A 17,381-nucleotide genomic window follows, 5' to 3' on the forward strand; every position below is an offset into this window, starting at 1 on the left:
TCCTCCACGGTTGGGACCTGACTTAACCTTTCATTGCCCGACAACATGTATCCAGACTACAAAGAAGTTTGGCTCATCGCCGCCTGCGTCTTGCTCTTCTTGACCGCGTTTCCCGCCCTCGTCATTTTCTTCTGTTCGCTATGCGTTGTTCGTCGCAAGGCCGATCCCTCGCGGAGATGGCTGGTCTGGTTTAGAGCTGGATTTATCATGTTTGCATTGTAAGAAACGACGAGTGCCTGTGTTTCTTCTGACCCCAGTTGATCCCATCTTGACTGCCTCTCCGCACTCCACAGTCGAGCTCGATTTGCGCGCTGGATCCCATTGATCATGGGACGGGGAAAGAGCTCTGCTGGCTCGTGCTAACTTCTCATCAGGTCCAACTTTCTCCTATTTGTCGTGTATTTATTCGCCGTCATCTTCTCTGACCTGTATCAGCCACAATACGACACCATCACATCAACGACCATTTTACCCGTCCAAGTAGAATTGGACCTCATCAGCAGTCTGCTCGGCAACTTTGCAGAGATATGCATGATCCTGGCGCTCAGCGGACTGGACAAGGGCATCATCGTCGCTCACAAAACCGAGACCAGGCGTGGCGATGGCGATGTGCTCGCAGGTACCGTGGAACTCCTCGACAAGGTCTTTCACTTCTCTGTCTATGGCTTGGCGGGCGTCCTTGCTGTTCTTAGTATCGCCGCGTTTGGGCTTGGCCAGCATCTGTATTCCATGTATGGACTATCAAGGAGCCGTATCGGTTATGACCACTCATTTGTTGGGCTGTCGTTCGCGTATACGAGCCTAGGAAACACGTCAAAGCTCTTGTCTCTGGCTATGCACATCATGGTTCTGGCCATTGTTCTGTTCATCACCATCAAGTCCATTGCTACGAAGGTGCGCTGCAGGGGAGATAAGCGTGTCAAACTGGTACGGTGGAATATGATTTACCTCAGATCCTACTTGGAATCCAATCATAAAACTAACACAGTATTGTTATTAGGCATCGACGTATCTCATCGTTTGCGACGCCCTATTCTTACTGCGTGCTGCGTACAGCGTCAGCTACGCCATCGCTTTTGCGCCGTCGTCAAACACACCACCTTCTGTGTTCACCGTGGTCGATGTCGTCGCCGACACATGGCCCGCCTTTGTGATTTTCTGTATCCTCTTTGCCCTTGGCAGCAAGAAGCGTGGCCTTTGGTCCACAATGCAGCCTTCCACGCCTGGGCTGTTAGACATCACTCCACAGCAGACTCCTCGGAGCTATTCACACAACACCAGTCAGCCAAGCGACGTGGACCTAGAGTCCAACGCGCAGGAGCCTCAAATGCACGAGATGCTCCAAGTCACATCGCACGAGCAACAGATCCAGGAGCCAATGCCTCGGCATAGCATACCACGCCGCCCAGTGAACCCACCGCAAATACAAACACAACAACAGCAAATACGAGAGACTCTAGCGGCTGAAGGTGACGATGATTCGCCTCCAGACTATTACACCGCTCGCTACCAAGCTCCTCCTCAACAATCGCCTCAGCAGGCGTCACCGCTGCAACCCGTCGTTGACGACGGACAAGTCCAAGCCGGGCCGTCCTTCGCGCTACCCGCTCAGCAACCCTACGATGGCATGGCAATGTCAATACCGGGCTCGCCGCCTCCACACGCCGACGCAATGGGTCTATATCATCAGGCGGACGGCAGAATGCCTGAGTCACAGCCCTTGCCGTACAACGAGAAGAATTAAATGTGGAGTGAAAGTCCACTGAATTGAACTGTATACTTAATTTCAAACTGTCTATATTGGTTATGGGGGGGCAAAGCAAAAGGCGTACAAGGCGTTTGGTATTGCATGCATACAAAGGACATATGATGGGCTAGCGAGTTTTATTCTATTCAAATATGATAATACGCACATATCTATGATTGATCTAGTCTACATCGTCAGAAAACTCGGGCGGTGCAACGTAAGGACCATCTGCGCCCACAGTGCCAGCAACATATCTAAGCGCGATTAGTAAACGAGACCAACATGTGAGAGAGGCACAAACTTGGTATGACTGCCTCGAGCAGCTAATTGGCCTTTATGATTGGTGAATGTAACCGTTGTGAATGCCAGTGTCTTTCCAACTACTCGATGTCAGTCGTAGTCAACCTTAGTCCCGGCTAGGTGCTTACTCTTTTCGCAAATGGCAGTCCCCTTGAGAACGTCGCCTGGTTTTCCGCCAGGAGCGAGATATGTCACTGCAACGGTCAGCGTGCCATCTACAACGCGCAAGAGGAAGCATACCATTCAAGTCCGTTGAAACGCCAGTTGCAAAACGGCCCGTTGACGCAACGGCCAGTGAGCCGCCAAGGTCAACGAGACTGGCCAACGTTCCACCATGGATAGTATTGAGGCGGTTCTACAAGGTTAGTTTGGTTGATCAATGAGACTGTTACCATTTGAGATGACGGACATACCGTGTGATCTTTGTGGATGTCGAGCTCGAAATCAACCCGCCCGGCTTGGGCAGTCAATATGCGGAACTGGGCTGTTAGTTCGGGGGTTGAGATGTTTATGGTGGACAGACTTACTCGAGGGCCTAATAATCTATGTTTGAAGCGTGAGAAACAGAGTATAGGTTGTTTTGACCAGAAATCTGCCAATTGGAGACGATGTTTAGGTATATCGATGAGAGCGGCTTACCTCGGTTCCAAGCCGGAGTCGGCCATGAATGACCGCATCACCTACAGTCTGTTGGTTAGCGTTGTTTGCGTGCAATTGGAATTGGATGGATTGACATACGGCTTTTGTAAAGGCCGAAGGGGATAGTTTCTTGGACATTGTGTCGGTGCCCTTAGGTTGGACTGCGCGGCATTCGGGGGTGCGGTGTGAGGGATGATGAGTGTCTGGTTTGGTCTGGGGAAGTGAAGTGAACTTGACCCACCAACAACAACAGACTTGGACCGACACAGACCTTCAATGTCATGTCATTGACTTGGACCAAGTGAGAACTTTAGAAGATAAAAAGCCGGCGCAGTACTCCTTGCATCGTGGCTAAGTGTATTTTCTACGGCCAATTGGCCATTTTATGTATTAAAGCACAATTGTGTATTACGTTGTGTGTAATATGTCATATGAGTGTAGTCAGTCTCGAAGACTTCTGACCTCCGTGGGGATGCCTTCGGTTGCGTGCCTAGGTGGCTAATGTATCAATTTTGTGGTTAGAAAAACGTCCAAAATAGCATCAAAGGCGCAGGGTTCGGAGATGAAATACACGACATCACAAGTTGTCGCATGGGAAAAGGATAAAGTACCTTTGGTCTTTTGGTAGCAAACCTGCCCGATATGGCCGCATCGCATGTCATTGAGTAGACGAGCAGGGAAGTGCAGCTGCAAAAGATTTTCTTGTTCCACCGCACTCGATTCTAACGGTTATCATAAATTAAGGAAACAAATAAAGCCAACATACAAGACACCACCGTTCCAAATCATGGTTTATTGTTTTCCGAGCTGTGTTGCATCACTTGGGGATGAAACCCATCTCGCTCATGTCCAAAGCTGGGCAATCACATACCCTACAGCCACAGTGAGTGACGTAGGACACGGAATTTTCCGAACTCAGCTCATCAACTGCACCTCAAATGATGCAGCGTGAACTTTTGACCTCCCACATTCAACTTCAAAACAGCAACGCACCATTGCCGCCTTCGCCCATCATACTTCCCATCGGCGGGCATCACATCAACTTATGATGATATAGCTATAACATAACTTTGTTCGACGGACTGGTCTCGCCGCCAACATGTCCGTCAACCCAGCACCATCGCTGCAACTTGCAGACTACCTCGAGAAGCTGCCTGGAACGACCTTCCGGAAATTGTACCAGCAGCCCTCGACGGCGTTTGCCATCTTTCGGCGCATGTTGCCGCATCTAGGTATAATCCAGCGACAACAGCTCACTTGCCGAGACCGGCTGCTAAATTAGGATCTCTTTCTTTCTGCAGCGAAAACTCTAGTCATGCGCATCCTGTACATGCCCAAGCCGATGCTTCTCAGCGACCTCGACCTGTGGATTAAGCCAGACGCAAAGAGGTGATGCTCCCACGTCCAAAGGTCATATTAGAGGCCGCGCCTAACAAGATCATAAAACCCCAACAGACAACGAGACAATGCGATTGCGACGCTGAAGGGACTCCACATTATCCAAATCTCCATGCCGTCCAAAGATAAGCCCCAAGAGATGCAACTCACGGCCAACTTCAAAAACTCGCTCCGACTAGCTCTCACCGGTGGCGGCGAACACAACTCATTCGGCGTGCCCTCGACGCTGGCCGTCCCGCCAGAAATTGACCTTCCCTTCCTCGATCGCTACGCCCGCAAGAAATGGGACGACATCTTGCACTTTGTAGTTTCCAGCGTCGGCTACAAGAGCGCCGGGGACGTGACAGGCCCAAACAAGAGCGTTAAAGAGCTGCTCGTGGCAGGCCGACTCGTCGACAGACGCCCAAACGGGAGCATAGGAATCACACAGGCTGGCTTCACCTTCTTACTCCAAGAGCCCAACGCCCAGGTCTGGACCATGCTGCTCCTGTGGCTCGAGGCCAGCGAAATTAACAAAGCCGCTGGCCTCGAAACCGTCGACATGCTCTCCTTCCTCTTCGTCCTGGCCAGCCTGGAACTCGGCCGCGCGTACGACACAAACGCCCTCACCGAGCAGCGAAAGAACATGCTCCCCTCCCTCCTGGACTTTGGCCTCATCTACATCCCCCAACACAAACGATCCATGTTCTTCCCAACACGACTCGCTACCACGCTCACCAGCGGTGGGAGTAGCCTGCGCACTATTAGCGAGGGCGTTGCTGCCGCTACTGCCGCCGCCCTCGGCCCATCTCCCCAATCAGCTGGCCCTCTCGGCTCATCAGGCGACCAAAAAGGTAGCGTCATTGTCGAGACCAACTACCGCATCTACGCATACACCCAGTCGACGCTGCAAATCGCCGTCCTCGCCCTGTTTTGCAAGCTCAACATGCGGTTCCCAGACATGGTTGCCGGAAGGGTAACCCGCACATCCATCCGGCAAGCAATCAACTTTGGCATCACAGCCGACCAGATTATATCCTATCTCGCCGCTCACTCACACGAACAAATGCACCGGAGTGCTGCTCTTGCCAATAAGCCCATCTTGCCGCCAACTGTCGTCGATCAAATTCGCCTGTGGCAGCTGGAGAACGAGCGCATGAAGACGACGGGTGGATTTCTGTTTCGTGACTTTGAAGACCACAAGGAATTTCTGGATACTGCAAGGTTTGCAGAGGAGATTGGCGTTTTGGTCTGGCGGAGCGACAAGTCGGGCATGTTTTTTGCCAACAAATACGAGCAGATCAGGGACTACTTGAAGAGCAGGAAGCGTATCGAATAGAGTAAGAGCCGTGCCTCCTAATCAAATGCTATGATGCAGGTCCGCATTGTGTTTTCAAACCAGGGGGGGCGTTTGGCGAGTTGGATACATTATCATTGGTTCCAAAACTTGGACACGGGTGGCCTTCCGTGAATAAATAAGGGTATGGATACAAGCCTTTAATTAAAAATAAAGAAACATATCAATTCATAATATCGTGCCAATGTTTGTACTCTGCCTGTCTGCCTCACATACAACCAATAGGCCCAATACTCCAAGCAAAGCATGATAGCGACCAATCCATTCTAGTCGTATACCGACAAACCCGAAAGTCGATTAAGCCAGCCGCTACCATGAGCAGTATCGACATGAGTCTCCCACCAAAACAAAACAAAATGGATATAATTACATCTTCATCCGTGGAGAAGAACCGGTTCCGTCAAAAGAATGTGCCAAAAGTCGACAACAACCAATATCCACTCTCCAAACATCGTCCAGACAAGAAAGTAAAGGAAACCAACATGAGCAAGTATTCATCTGCTATAGTCCATGCAAAAAGAGGGAACAGAGGGTGACCAATTACCACAGCCAAAGAGACTACATCCCAAAACGAAGAAAAATACCACCAATCTTCAGTATACCGCCACGCCTCGACCAGGAGTAACACCGATTGCCCCTGGTCTTGAATCCGCCAATTCCCCAAAAGCCGACAGTCGTCGTCTTTCGCCACTCTTAAAGCGATGCCCAACACCAACAAGGAACCTATTGCGACTTTTGTCATACATGCATCCACCTTCGGGAAGTAGCTTTGGCCGACTGTAACGACGGGCATATGTCTGCTGCCACGAGTGTAACGACGCTTTAGCCTCTGTCGTGGTGCACAAGGATTCAAGATGGCTGAATATACGCTTGCATTTCGAATCGTCTTCGTCCTCATATTGAAACAATCTGGGATTGTATGTAATTGTTGTAAGAGCTGAAGTAGTATTGGAAGGAGCGAGATATGTCAAGCGATTCTGGGTAGCAGTCACAGAATGGCCACGAGGGAGAGCCAATCTCGACTGCCAGCCGATTTCAGCTTTCGGCGAAGTGCAAGACGAGGAGTATTTTGCAAAGCTTTCCGAAGAGAAACGGTCATGTAGTCCCATGAAACGGCCAGACCAATACTCGGAGCTTTGTGCCGTGTCAACATGCTTTATAGAAGGCACAGGAGATGAGTTTGAGCTGTGATCAATCAGGGAAAATGACGTCAGAGTTGTTTGGGAAGATTGGAACGTCGAAATACTCAGTTCGGACTCATCCAACTTTCGAAATGACGGAACGTTAGGTGCTGGTTGCGTCTGGCCGTGGTTATGATTCTTTACTGCTGCCAAGCTGGGTCTGGAAAATGATTTTTTGAGGTCATGAAGCACCATCATTGTCCTTGACTTGGGAAGTTTGCTCATTGACCTGGGTATAGAGGACTTCTTGTCGTCTTTCGACACGTTCAATGGTGGGATGTTCTCGGCATCTTCAGCCGACTGTGGGCGAGCAATGAGCGTATACTTGGACGGCTGCTTCAACAGCGACCTCGTCGACAACGACAGCAGCGCGGCCCGTCTGCCAAGGGATCCCTTGAACGAAGTATCCGACTGTATTCGAGTAACAGCACTGACTTCCGACTCGACAACGGTTGGACTCGCAGACGGGGCCACGGTGTTCAAGAAGCTTGCTGATATCCGACGAGATCTTCGAGAAGCAATTGAGTCTGAGGGAGTGCTGGGGTTCTTTGTGCAGTCTTTGATCCCAGCAACAATCTCAAATTTATCGCTTCGGGTGAGATCTGGTCCACGGGAGCTCTTGACGGGGCCAATTGGGGCGGATATGATGGGACGCTCGAGAGGTGTTCGCTTGCGCATGGTGATGCATTGAAGACCTGGGGCTGTAGACAATCTGTGTCCGTCTTATTATCCGTGTTGTATACGAGTCAAATAAACTAACCTTCTGTGTCATATATTGCGAGGCTAATATGTAGCGTTTAAAGAACCAGGACAGTTACGTTAGTAGCTAGTCAAACGAACCAAGACAAGATGCGAGCAATACAGATGTCCGACTTATGAAGCATGCGGCCGATGTCACCGCAGACTGGCACGGGCGATATGCGACAGACGATCTAAAGATGAGGAAATGTTGTTTGGCAGAGCAGAAATCGTTTGTTTACAGACAAACGGCCGTCTTAAACACGGTACCAGTTGTTGTTTGGAAATGAGAGTGGTGGAGCACAACACGGTCAGAAATGTCTGGTATTTCTGGAAGAGATGACTGGGGCAAAGGTCTCGGAGTGAGAAGAAGGTGAATTATGAATGGACCAGGGAGGTGCAGATTTATTCGCTTAAGGTGACCAACAGCTGGTTGACAGTCGCTCGCAGCTGCCAGCTTTTACGCATGGCACTTCGCGCTCTAGAAATCAGGAAACTTGACTGAGCACATCTATCTAGTCCAAGTCAGCTCTGAAATCAATAATTATCGTCGGATGGTCTACCCTTTCTCAACGCTCTAGAATGTAGTGCCCTGCTCATCACTCTACTATCCAAACCTGCTTTCCTTATACTGACCACTTTACTCATCCCAACCCTCAATCTTAAACTCAAAAACAACATCACCATCCCCCCTCTCAATCTTATGTCCATTCCGATCCCACAACGCCCTCTCTATAACCTTCACATTTCCATCCCAGTCGACCAGCATGACCGTCTGTCTCTGCGTGCCGTACATGCCTGTCTCGAACCCGTTCGCAGCTGGGGCACTTACTTCAGGCTGCTGCTCCATCAGAATCTCCTCCACCGCCTTGAGTTTACTCTCGTCCTTGGCCCATTCTGCCTTCCCTTTGGCCCTCGCCGCGTCCATCGACTCCTGGTGAGCCTCGTCCCCCAGCTCCGGCACAAAAATGGTGTGTCGTAGCAGACCAGTAATTTCAGCAAAACTCATCCCAGGAGTGACGGCAGGAAACGTATCCGTATCCAATACGCCAAACAAATCCCTCACCAGGTCCTCCTCGCTCTCCTTGTCTCTAACCGCCTTTTCCACCGTCTCCCGAAGCATCTTGGTGCCCAATTCAACCTTTGGCCACGCAACCTCCGCTTCAAAAGTAGTGTTACTCAAACCCCATGTCTCGCCTCTCTCTTCAGCCACAACCGGAACATCATCCGCATGTCCGGCCCTGTTGCTCACAATGGCTATGCCTGCGCCCTTCTTCCTCAGTTTCCCGCAGACGAGGGAGAACCCGCCCACTCCTTTCACACCGTCATCCTTGACGAGATGATGCACACCGTCTTTGATGGTATCTCCCAGCCCAGCCAGCCAGGCGGTCACGACGGCGCCGCGGCTTTTCCTGCCGTGAACGGGGTGGCTCGCATCATGGTCATTGACTTCGCGGAAGTTGGTTAGGACGGCAAAGACTCCGGATTTCGTTATGCCGAGCCATGTGCCCTTTTCTGCGCGCTGGAGATCTCGTGATGACAGGACCTGCTCACCCGAGGTTGGGTGAGTCCACCAGTGAGGACGTGATGTCGGGCGCAGAATGAACTCGTCTCTATTGTCTATGAGGATGAGGGGATAGTCGGGGTGTGCTGTGGTGAAGAGAACTATGCACATGTTGATGGATTTTATGAGGTAGTTGTTGCCGAGTAATGTTAGGTGAAGGTAGGGAAACTCGTCAGGCCGAGGTAATCGGATGACGTCTCTTTGTATGTCGTTGGCTTGGCAGATGATGACAGAAATTTAGTGAGAAAGCTTGTATGCAGATCAATCACATACGAAGAAGGGAAGATCCAGCAGCCTAATAAATAGTCGTGTAGGTATCACAAAATGAGAATAGCCGAGACATCGGATCACATCAGAAGATGTCTCATTCAAGATCGGGTGGCGCAGGTCGGACCGTCGCCCGTTTTCAAGACTCATCGGCCCACTTTCACGGGATAAGCTTTTCTTAGCCACGACCACATCATCACAGATGCCAGGGTATGTTACCACCACTCAGTTACAAGTTATATACTTTATTATGCTTATTTAAAATGCAACTTTTAAACACCCATATCTATTTGCGTATGTATGTACCAAAACAACATGAGATGCATTCCGTCTACGTGATGGCCCTTGTATGCAATTACTTACCTTCTGTTGAAATTCAAGAATCGACTCTGTTTCAGTTAGTTTACCGTCAGAAAAACTCCGCTTCAAGTCGCGAGTACGTACCGCAGTAAAAAGAATGATTAAATTGCTCCCAATGAACGCAATATAAATACCCAAGTCCCTCCACCGGTGATCAAACGACATATTCAACGGCTGGTAAAACTCATCGCCGACTCTATACGCGCAGTACTCGCAATTCTGAGTGTCATTACTAACCAGATATCCCGGTGCGCCGCGGCCAAAAAACGGCGTCATGTACTCCCCGCAGGTCATGTTGCTAGGCGCAACGAAGCGGTTCACCTCGGCGGATGTACACACAACACGGAGCCCATGCAGAGCGGTGGTGACCATGCCGCCGATGAGACGGGTGAAAGGATCGAGCTGGTAGAGCCAAGCGCGCCAGAAGCCGGGCATCTGGGGCGCGGGGATAGTGACGCCACAGAAGAGCGCGAAGATGATGATGATGAAGGGGTCGAACTGGGCGGAGATTCGCGGCGAGGGTGTTAGAGAAGCGAGGCCCTGGCCCATGGTGACGGCGAAGACTTCAGTGATGAGAACCATGAGGAACTGGTAGCCTGCGCGGGAGGGCGTGGCGTCGAGCCCGGGCATGAAGTACAGGCAGACGAAGAAGACGACGGCGCAGAGGATCGAGTAGGGCATCTCGGCGGCGGTGATGGCCGTGGCAAATGTCATAGGGGAGTACATCTTGGAGGAGGCTTCGCGGAAGAAGAGGGCGCGCTTGATGTGGAACATGACTTCTACCTGGCTGATGATGAGGGCCGGCAGAACCGTGACCTGGAACATGACGAACACGGTGTACTGGAGGGAGGAGCGGGAGGAGTCGAGGTTGAGGTACGTGAGGCCGGAGATGAAGGCGACGGCGAAGTGGTTGAACAGACGGGTGAAGAGGTAGTTTGGCGAGCGCCAAAAGGCACGGAACATGCGGCGAACAACAATTTTGAGTTGGTGATGCGTCGGGGAGGCGTATTCCTTTTCCATGGCGGAATTGGCATGCTGAGCCACGGCCTTGCGGTTCTCTCTCATTTCAACAATGGCCTTCTTCGCGTATTCTAGCTCGGGGCTCTCGTCCCAGATGTCAGCCCAGTCGTGATCACCGATTCGTGGTGAGCTACCAGCACCGATGGCCTCGAGCATGAATTCGGCGACGTTATCCGTGGGAGCGGCCTCGGCACCATGACGCTTCAGATAGGATCGCAGGATGGTAGCGTCCTCGCCAATGTCGCCAAAGTAGACGGTTCGACCGCCCCGTTGGAGGAGCAAGAGGCGGTCAAAGTTTTCGAACAGCGCGGCATTGGGCTGATGGATGGTGCAGAGGATGGCTTGGCCCGCAGCGGCAAGTTTCTTGAGGAAGCGGACAATGTTGAACGCGCTCTGGCTGTCGAGACCGGACGTAGGTTCGTCGAGGAACAGGAGCAGTTCGGGCTTGGCAGCAAGTTCAACGCCAATGGTGACTCGTTTGCGCTGCTCGACCGTCAAGCCAGCCTCTGCTGTGCCGATGATGCAGTCTGCGATTTGCTCCATTTCCAGCAGGGCGATGATTTCCTCGACGTAGGCGTGGCGTTCGGACATGGGCGTCTCGTACGGTTGGCGAAGGTCGGCGGAGAATCGGAGGGCTTCACGCACCGTCTGCGTCGGTTCATGGAGATCGAGCTGCTCGGCGTACGAGGTCGACCGTTGAAACTGCTTGCCGGGTTTAAAGCCGTCGACGAGGACGTCACCCGTGATGACGCCAATGTTCTTACGGGAGGCGAGGACATCGAGCAGGGTTGTTTTCCCGGCTCCTGAAGCACCCATGAGAGCGGTCAACTCTCCTGGTCGGACGTAGCCGAAGACGTTGTTGAGAAGGCGACGCGTGCCGCCGGGAACGGGGACGTCGTAGTTGAGGTTCTCCCACGTGAGGATGCTTTCCGACTTGATGGTGAGGTCTGATCCTTCTTCGTTGGACTTGTCCTTGCGTCGGGCCTCACGCTTCTCCAGCAGTTTCTCGTTGAGGGTTTTGCGCTCCTTGTTAGGACGTTGGTATACCTTGAAGGAGTTGCCGCCCATTCCAAACTTGACGACCTCGCCGAGAACAACGTTGAGAATAAGGAAGAAAACGATGATGCTGAAGACGATTCCCCAATTTCGCCACAAGTCCCCGGGGAAATAGGAGAAGCCTCGCGCAATGTAATCTGGTCCCGCAACAAACGTCGTGCCTGAATTAGAGCCCGGAAGCGTGCAAACCTGGTGGTTGATATCGGTGTATCCCGGGCCCGAGGGGATCAACGAGTCCGCCGTACACGTCATGTCGATTCGTTGAAACTCATTCTGCATGAGTGAACTGAAGATGAGACCAAGCGGATTCACCCAGTATATCCATCGCAGCCACACCTTTTCACTCTGATACTGAATAATGTAGCCAGACGTAGTGACAAACAGCGAAATCACCACGACAGCAAACTTGATAGCGTAGTCAAAGTCCGGGCTCACACACCCAATAATTCGGAAGAACAGGGTCATGGCAATATTTCCAGACAGAATGAGCAGATAGAAGGTGAAGAATGCGCCCGCATCTCTAACCAGCCCCGTCATAAAGTAGACAATAATGGAAAACAGCATGATTTCCGTCGCGGCAAACGCCTGATCAACGATAATCTGCCCGATCCAAAGCGCCGACGGCCGGTGGAAAGCAAACGCCTTGTGCTTGTTTACGATGGCTCTGCCCAGCATCGTGCCGGCCAGCTCGGAGAACGCCTGGAACGCATTGAACAGGAGCGCCACGAAGAGGAGACCGCCCTTGCTGAATGCGCTGGCTGACGTTTTTTCCAGGTTGAGATACAGTGTGCCGAGGACGATGGCGATGACGATACTTCGGATCCACGCGAGGGTGAGGTTGAATCGGTCTTGGAGCTTGAGCGTGAACTGGCGCTTCATGAGTGCCCAGACTTGTAGGTGAAAACCGACTTGGTAGACTGATCGTTTGGATGTTCCGCGCTTGCTCTCCTTGACTGCGAGTTGGAACTCGTCGTGTTTGTGCTTCTCCTTTTCTAGATTGGCCTTGTAGTTTCCAATCTCAGTGTCAAGTTGCCTCTGGTAGGATGAGCTGCGGAATGCTTCAAGGAGAGTGTCCGGGCTATGGGGGGCATTGCTTTCAGAACGACCTGGCGCGTATTGTCTTTCGAATTCGTCGGTACACCCGGTCAAGTAGTCCGGCGTGGTTTGTCGAGGTCGAGGTGCAAATCCGAGTCCCTCAAAGTAACTACGTGCTTCGTTGACAGGGCCAAAGAATACCTGCTTGCCCTCGTCAATGACCATGACCTTGTCGAAGAGCTTGTAAATATTCTCCGACGCCTGGTAGAGGGACACAAAAGTCGTCGTTTTGTACAGGTTGGTCTGAATGCGCAGAGATCTCGTAAAGTCCAATGCGGTACTGGCGTCAAGACCGCGGGTGCTGTTATCCCAAGACAAGATACACGCATTGGTGATCATCATCTCTGCGATGGACACTCGCTTCCGCTCTCCGCCAGAGATGCCTCGGACAAAATGGTCGCCGACAACGGTCCTCCGCGTATGCTCAATGTTGAACATCTTGAGCAGCGTAGAAATCACATGCTCTTTGAAGTCAACCTTGGTCATGTTTCCAGGTCGCTTTGCGGGCATTTTGGTGTCGAGGGCGAATCCGAGGGTTTGTTCCACCGTCAGGGTTGGGTGATGAATGTCGTCTTCGGCATTGTACACGGCCTCGGCTCGATAGCGGTTGAACTCCTTGGCTGTCCACGGTCCGTAAAACACATCTCCGTCCACGCTGGTGTAGCCGTGTCTTTGGTTAGCAATAGCCTTGAGGAATGTGGTGCAGCCGGAACCTGGCTTTCCGAGGACGAGAACCATTTCTCCCGGCTTGCAGACACCCTGAAATCGGTCGAGGAGTGTCACCTCCCGAGGCTTCTTGCCCAAGCCTAAAAGATTGATAACGGGGGTGATGACGTCGAAAAAGTTGACAAATGCGTTGGGAAACGTTTGTACGTAGTTTGCCGTACCACCAATGCCCTTGACTGTCAATCCTTCCCAGCAGGCGCCAATGTGCTTGGCTTTGATTCCGGCAGCTTCACCGGCAGCAAGATTGCCTCGCAGGGCAGTTTCGAGGTCGAATAGGGACTCATCGTCTGCAGCGTCAGAGTCTACTTGGGCTGCTTTTTCGGGATCAACGTTGTTGACATTGCTGTGTCTACGGCTAGCTCGTGAAACACCGGTGAATTCCCTCTGCAAATCTGCAAAGTCTGCCTCTGCCTGCGCTACGGACACACCAGATCGTCCGCCAGAAGCATCTTTGCCAGCGTTTTGGTCGTCACCCGCAGTTGATACAGAGTCTCGAGACTGCGGCCGGGATGTGGGATTCGCAGGTCCGGTTTGGGCACCATTAAGCTCAGAAGAATGATTGTGTGCCATTGTAAGTGGCAACAACAATCTAAACTCGGGTGTTCTCCTTGAGAAGGCCAAGTCGTATACTTAGTCGCTGCCACACTTTTCCAATGCGAAGTACCTCCCTCTCTTGGCGTCGTGGGAAAGACTTGGCTGTTGCCAGGGAGGCGTGGGCAACTTGAGAGGCTTACAACAAGTTTCGGTGTAAGTCAACAAGCAACGAATTTAAAGAAATGGCAGCCCGGTCGACAAAGATTGCCCACAGGGAAGGCAAACTTTGAAGATTTCGGTATAAAAACGACAGTATACGGGGCTTATGCCTCCCCTGTGAAATGGAAGGGTTGTGGAAGAAGGAAACGAGAAACAGACCATGCACGACAGCTTGAAATCATTTAACAGGAAAAAAATATAATGGAGGGTCGGGGATTCCCCACCGAACAAACTAATACTACAATAGGATGTCCGGACGAGTGAGTAGTTATTGTGGATGCATGCGTGGATATGGACGTGGACATGCACAAGGACATGATGGATGTGGGGGAACGTTCAGCTATCCTTGAAGCAGACTACTCAGCGGGCAAGAAGAGCATGGGCAGATTCTGAAGAGTCAAAGCTTGGTGGTTTGCCCTGACTAACGAATCATGAATATTCGGTACAGACAGACTTGACCCCATTTCCAGCAATTTTTTTGTCTTGGCAACCCCATCGCTAATGTTGAGTGCACCGCCCTTTTGCAAGGCCGAAGTCGCGAGCGAGCGAGCTAAGACGAGGATTGTCCCCCCAATCAGGCAAACTTTGGCTTTTCCCCCGGTGGCCGTATTACCAAGCAACGGGAGGAGGACCAGAAGGAGAGGACAGAGAGAAGAGAGCGGAGACGTTGAACGAGCTGAGCCGGCTTCACAACGGAGGAGAGAGACTTTTGACGACGGAAATAAAAGCGGGACCCGCGGCCAACAGCAAAAAGACACTAGTGAGTGAATGATGAGTTGTGTGGTTCGGAGCAGTTTCAACAAAGAACAAAGACCACAGTCTGCGGTCCACACCTTGGCGAAAATGGGGCGAAGATGGAGAAGAAGCAGACGAAGCACGGGCGTCGAGATGGATATTGCTTGCAGATTATTGTAAGTGCATGTCGATGACTATCCGCTTCATCAGTACGGAGTAGAATCGTCAGCGATGACCATTTCAATGTGGTACGTGTGTTGTTCTGTAAGGAAGTCCTCAGAGTTGAAGCTCACGTATACCAGAGGCATTGCCAATTTTGATCAAGAATAGCCTATTGGATAGCCTAGTTAGTTCTCAGGCAGAGCCACTCTCCATCATCTTCACGCAAAGCCGCATGTCTGAGATATTGTGAGTCATTCGGAGAACGCATGGAAACGTGGAGACATTGAACAAAGGGGAAAGGACAATGCCGATTACTTGAGTACCACACTGCATTCCGCTTGGCTGGGCTTGCTGGGCCAGGTGGCTAGTGACACAGATACATGGGATCGGTCTGTAGAGCCCAGTTCTATTCAGGCAAAGAGCTTCGTTGGTTTGCATGTTGTCCTGCGAGTGTGTGAGTCTGTGTCTGTCTGTGCAATGGCAATTGCCATGCCATGCGCGAAACACCAGACCAACGGCGTACAAAGATGAAGATGAATGGCCCAGGCATGGCTACTCCGTACCTCTGCTAAATTCCCAATCCAGACACCAGCCACCAGCCTCAAGTGTCCCGGTCTCAGTTGCAGGCTGAATATTGCCAAAGCAAACGACGTCTGGTGGCTTGAATTTATAGTGCTGACATTGAACGCCACGCGGTTGAACTGCGGGAGGAGAGCACCAGACTTGATGTGGAGGAGAGACAAGGAGAGACAAGGAGAGACAATCTGGGGTGCAATTCGACCGGATGGCGCCTACATTGCTCAATTCATCCAGATGTCCTCAGCTTGCCTAGCTCGTGCTGCAGATTGAGTTAGGGTCGAGTCAACTTGGTGGCAGAAATCAGAAAGCCCCAGTGTGAAGGTCGCTGCGGGAATCAATTCAACATTGAACAAGGATCCTGGCCAAATGGCAAATGCTAGTGACCTAGCCGGAAGGTGCACCCGGCAGGCAGTCTTTCCATGTCTCTAAGGACTCAACTCTCGGATTGTCATCCCACACGGAAGCTCCTTCCATGCCAATGTTGACCCGCCAGGCAAATACGGCTGGGAGCAAATCATGACCGAAAAGCAGGCCATTCCCACTTTACGCCCGAAAATCCGCGACCAGGCACTGCATGTCTCATGCACACCATTTGCTGGAACGAATACAACATCACCTTGTACAACATTCCACAATGGATCAATGACTTGCATTTGTCGCATCTTTGGATACGGTGGTCGTTTGAGGCCAAATGATTGACGCAGTATGTCTATCCAGATCCGATGAAACGTTGAAGCAGCAAGGCACTGACTTGTCTGCTTGACACAGCCACATATGCATAGTCAAATTGCCGCAAACATGAGAGTCTTCGTTGTGTTGATCGATATAAAGTCGTACCGGACTGTTTAACAACACAAAGTATGCGCCAATTTGCTGCGTTGCGTAATGCAGAATCTTACCTAAGTACCCTGCAAACGTATATGCCTCGTCTGCAGGGCCTTCTAAAGGATGCATGTACAAGGGCAATGCGATGCGTATCTTGACATGTCATCTTGCTGCCTTGATAAAAAGCACTATATAGGTGCTCTTGGAAGTGATACACGTCACAATGACCGTGGCTCCATCCCAATTGAACCTGCAGATGTTCATGTTTCCAGATAGCCCTCTTGATTCACACAAATTTCCAACGTCTAGTATTCTCTTCAATTTTCCATAAAGACAAATAATGATCTTCTCTTGCCAAGAGTATCCAGCCATTGTAAATGTGTAGTGTGTAGCCGTCTCATTCATCTCAAATACGAAACTCCTTTCCTTGACAAACATTCTGATATGAATACATGTGTATCAATATGGGCCAGGGCCAAACAATCGTAATATTCGCACAAGTCTGCCGCTATTATTCATTCCAAATAGTGTATATTTGGCGCATGACAGCGATACGTGGGAGGACAACCAGATCTCAGTTCAAACCCATTGAGTCTGGAATTCAGACTCGATTCGTAAATCCACTGGATAAATGTGAATGCCTGTCTAATACTATGCAACACTATCATGCTTCTTGCATACCTAGGTATGTAACCAATACTGCGCATTGTCATGCCCATAGTTTCGAAATCACTATACAAAAATCTACACTTCAATGATGAACGGAGACATTCGCGGACGCAAGGTGCCTAATTCTGTTTCATTATTCTGCTAGCCTAGTACTACAAATATTCGACTCGCTCCCAAACGCCTGAAATGACCCGGATAGCATATCCAGAAGACAGTAAGATCGATCCCTCC

At 51.0% G+C, this 17,381-nt stretch overlaps 6 protein-coding genes across 6 annotated transcripts; 2 read left to right on the forward strand and 4 right to left on the reverse strand.

The window, feature by feature from the left end:
• Positions 1 to 45: 45 nt before the first annotated feature.
• VFPPC_13040 (hypothetical protein) lies at positions 46 to 1,744 on the forward strand (the record flags this gene model as incomplete). Its single annotated transcript, XM_018290817.1, has 3 exons — positions 46 to 218; positions 375 to 927; positions 1,001 to 1,744. 3 exons carry the CDS (start codon positions 46 to 48, stop codon positions 1,742 to 1,744), a joined length of 1,470 nt encoding a protein of 489 aa, XP_018149699.1.
• Positions 1,745 to 1,928: 184 nt separating this feature from the next.
• Positions 1,929 to 2,824, reverse strand: VFPPC_01293 (thioesterase superfamily protein; the record flags this gene model as incomplete). Its single annotated transcript, XM_018281147.1, has 8 exons — positions 1,929 to 2,001; positions 2,049 to 2,127; positions 2,176 to 2,241; positions 2,288 to 2,402; positions 2,461 to 2,526; positions 2,575 to 2,590; positions 2,687 to 2,727; positions 2,786 to 2,824. The coding sequence occupies 8 exons, from the start codon at positions 2,822 to 2,824 to the stop codon at positions 1,929 to 1,931; spliced, it is 495 nt and encodes a 164-aa protein (XP_018149700.1).
• Positions 2,825 to 3,785: 961 nt separating this feature from the next.
• VFPPC_01294 (RNA polymerase II transcription factor B subunit 2) lies at positions 3,786 to 5,402 on the forward strand (the record flags this gene model as incomplete). Its single annotated transcript, XM_018281148.1, has 3 exons — positions 3,786 to 3,918; positions 4,000 to 4,075; positions 4,142 to 5,402. The coding sequence occupies 3 exons, from the start codon at positions 3,786 to 3,788 to the stop codon at positions 5,400 to 5,402; spliced, it is 1,470 nt and encodes a 489-aa protein (XP_018149701.1).
• A 611-nt stretch (positions 5,403 to 6,013) lies between these two features.
• VFPPC_01295 (S-adenosyl-L-methionine-dependent methyltransferase) lies at positions 6,014 to 7,279 on the reverse strand (the record flags this gene model as incomplete). Its single annotated transcript, XM_018281149.1, has 1 exon — positions 6,014 to 7,279. The coding sequence occupies one exon, from the start codon at positions 7,277 to 7,279 to the stop codon at positions 6,014 to 6,016; it is 1,266 nt and encodes a 421-aa protein (XP_018149702.1).
• Positions 7,280 to 7,979: 700 nt separating this feature from the next.
• Positions 7,980 to 13,997, reverse strand: VFPPC_01297 (ABC transporter; the record flags this gene model as incomplete). The annotated part of the gene is made up of 3 exons (XM_018281150.1): positions 7,980 to 9,102; positions 9,534 to 9,559; positions 9,615 to 13,997. The coding sequence occupies 3 exons, from the start codon at positions 13,995 to 13,997 to the stop codon at positions 7,980 to 7,982; spliced, it is 5,532 nt and encodes a 1,843-aa protein (XP_018149703.1).
• A 539-nt stretch (positions 13,998 to 14,536) lies between these two features.
• On the reverse strand, positions 14,537 to 15,627 carry VFPPC_18729 (hypothetical protein; the record flags this gene model as incomplete). The annotated part of the gene is made up of 3 exons (XM_022430297.1): positions 14,537 to 15,109; positions 15,276 to 15,537; positions 15,620 to 15,627. 3 exons carry the CDS (start codon positions 15,625 to 15,627, stop codon positions 14,537 to 14,539), a joined length of 843 nt encoding a protein of 280 aa, XP_022285959.1.
• Positions 15,628 to 17,381: the final 1,754 nt, after the last annotated feature.

This window comes from Pochonia chlamydosporia, chromosome 1, assembly GCF_001653235.2.
Source record: "Pochonia chlamydosporia 170 chromosome 1, whole genome shotgun sequence".
Classification (NCBI taxonomy): Eukaryota; Fungi; Ascomycota; class Sordariomycetes; order Hypocreales; family Clavicipitaceae; genus Pochonia; species Pochonia chlamydosporia.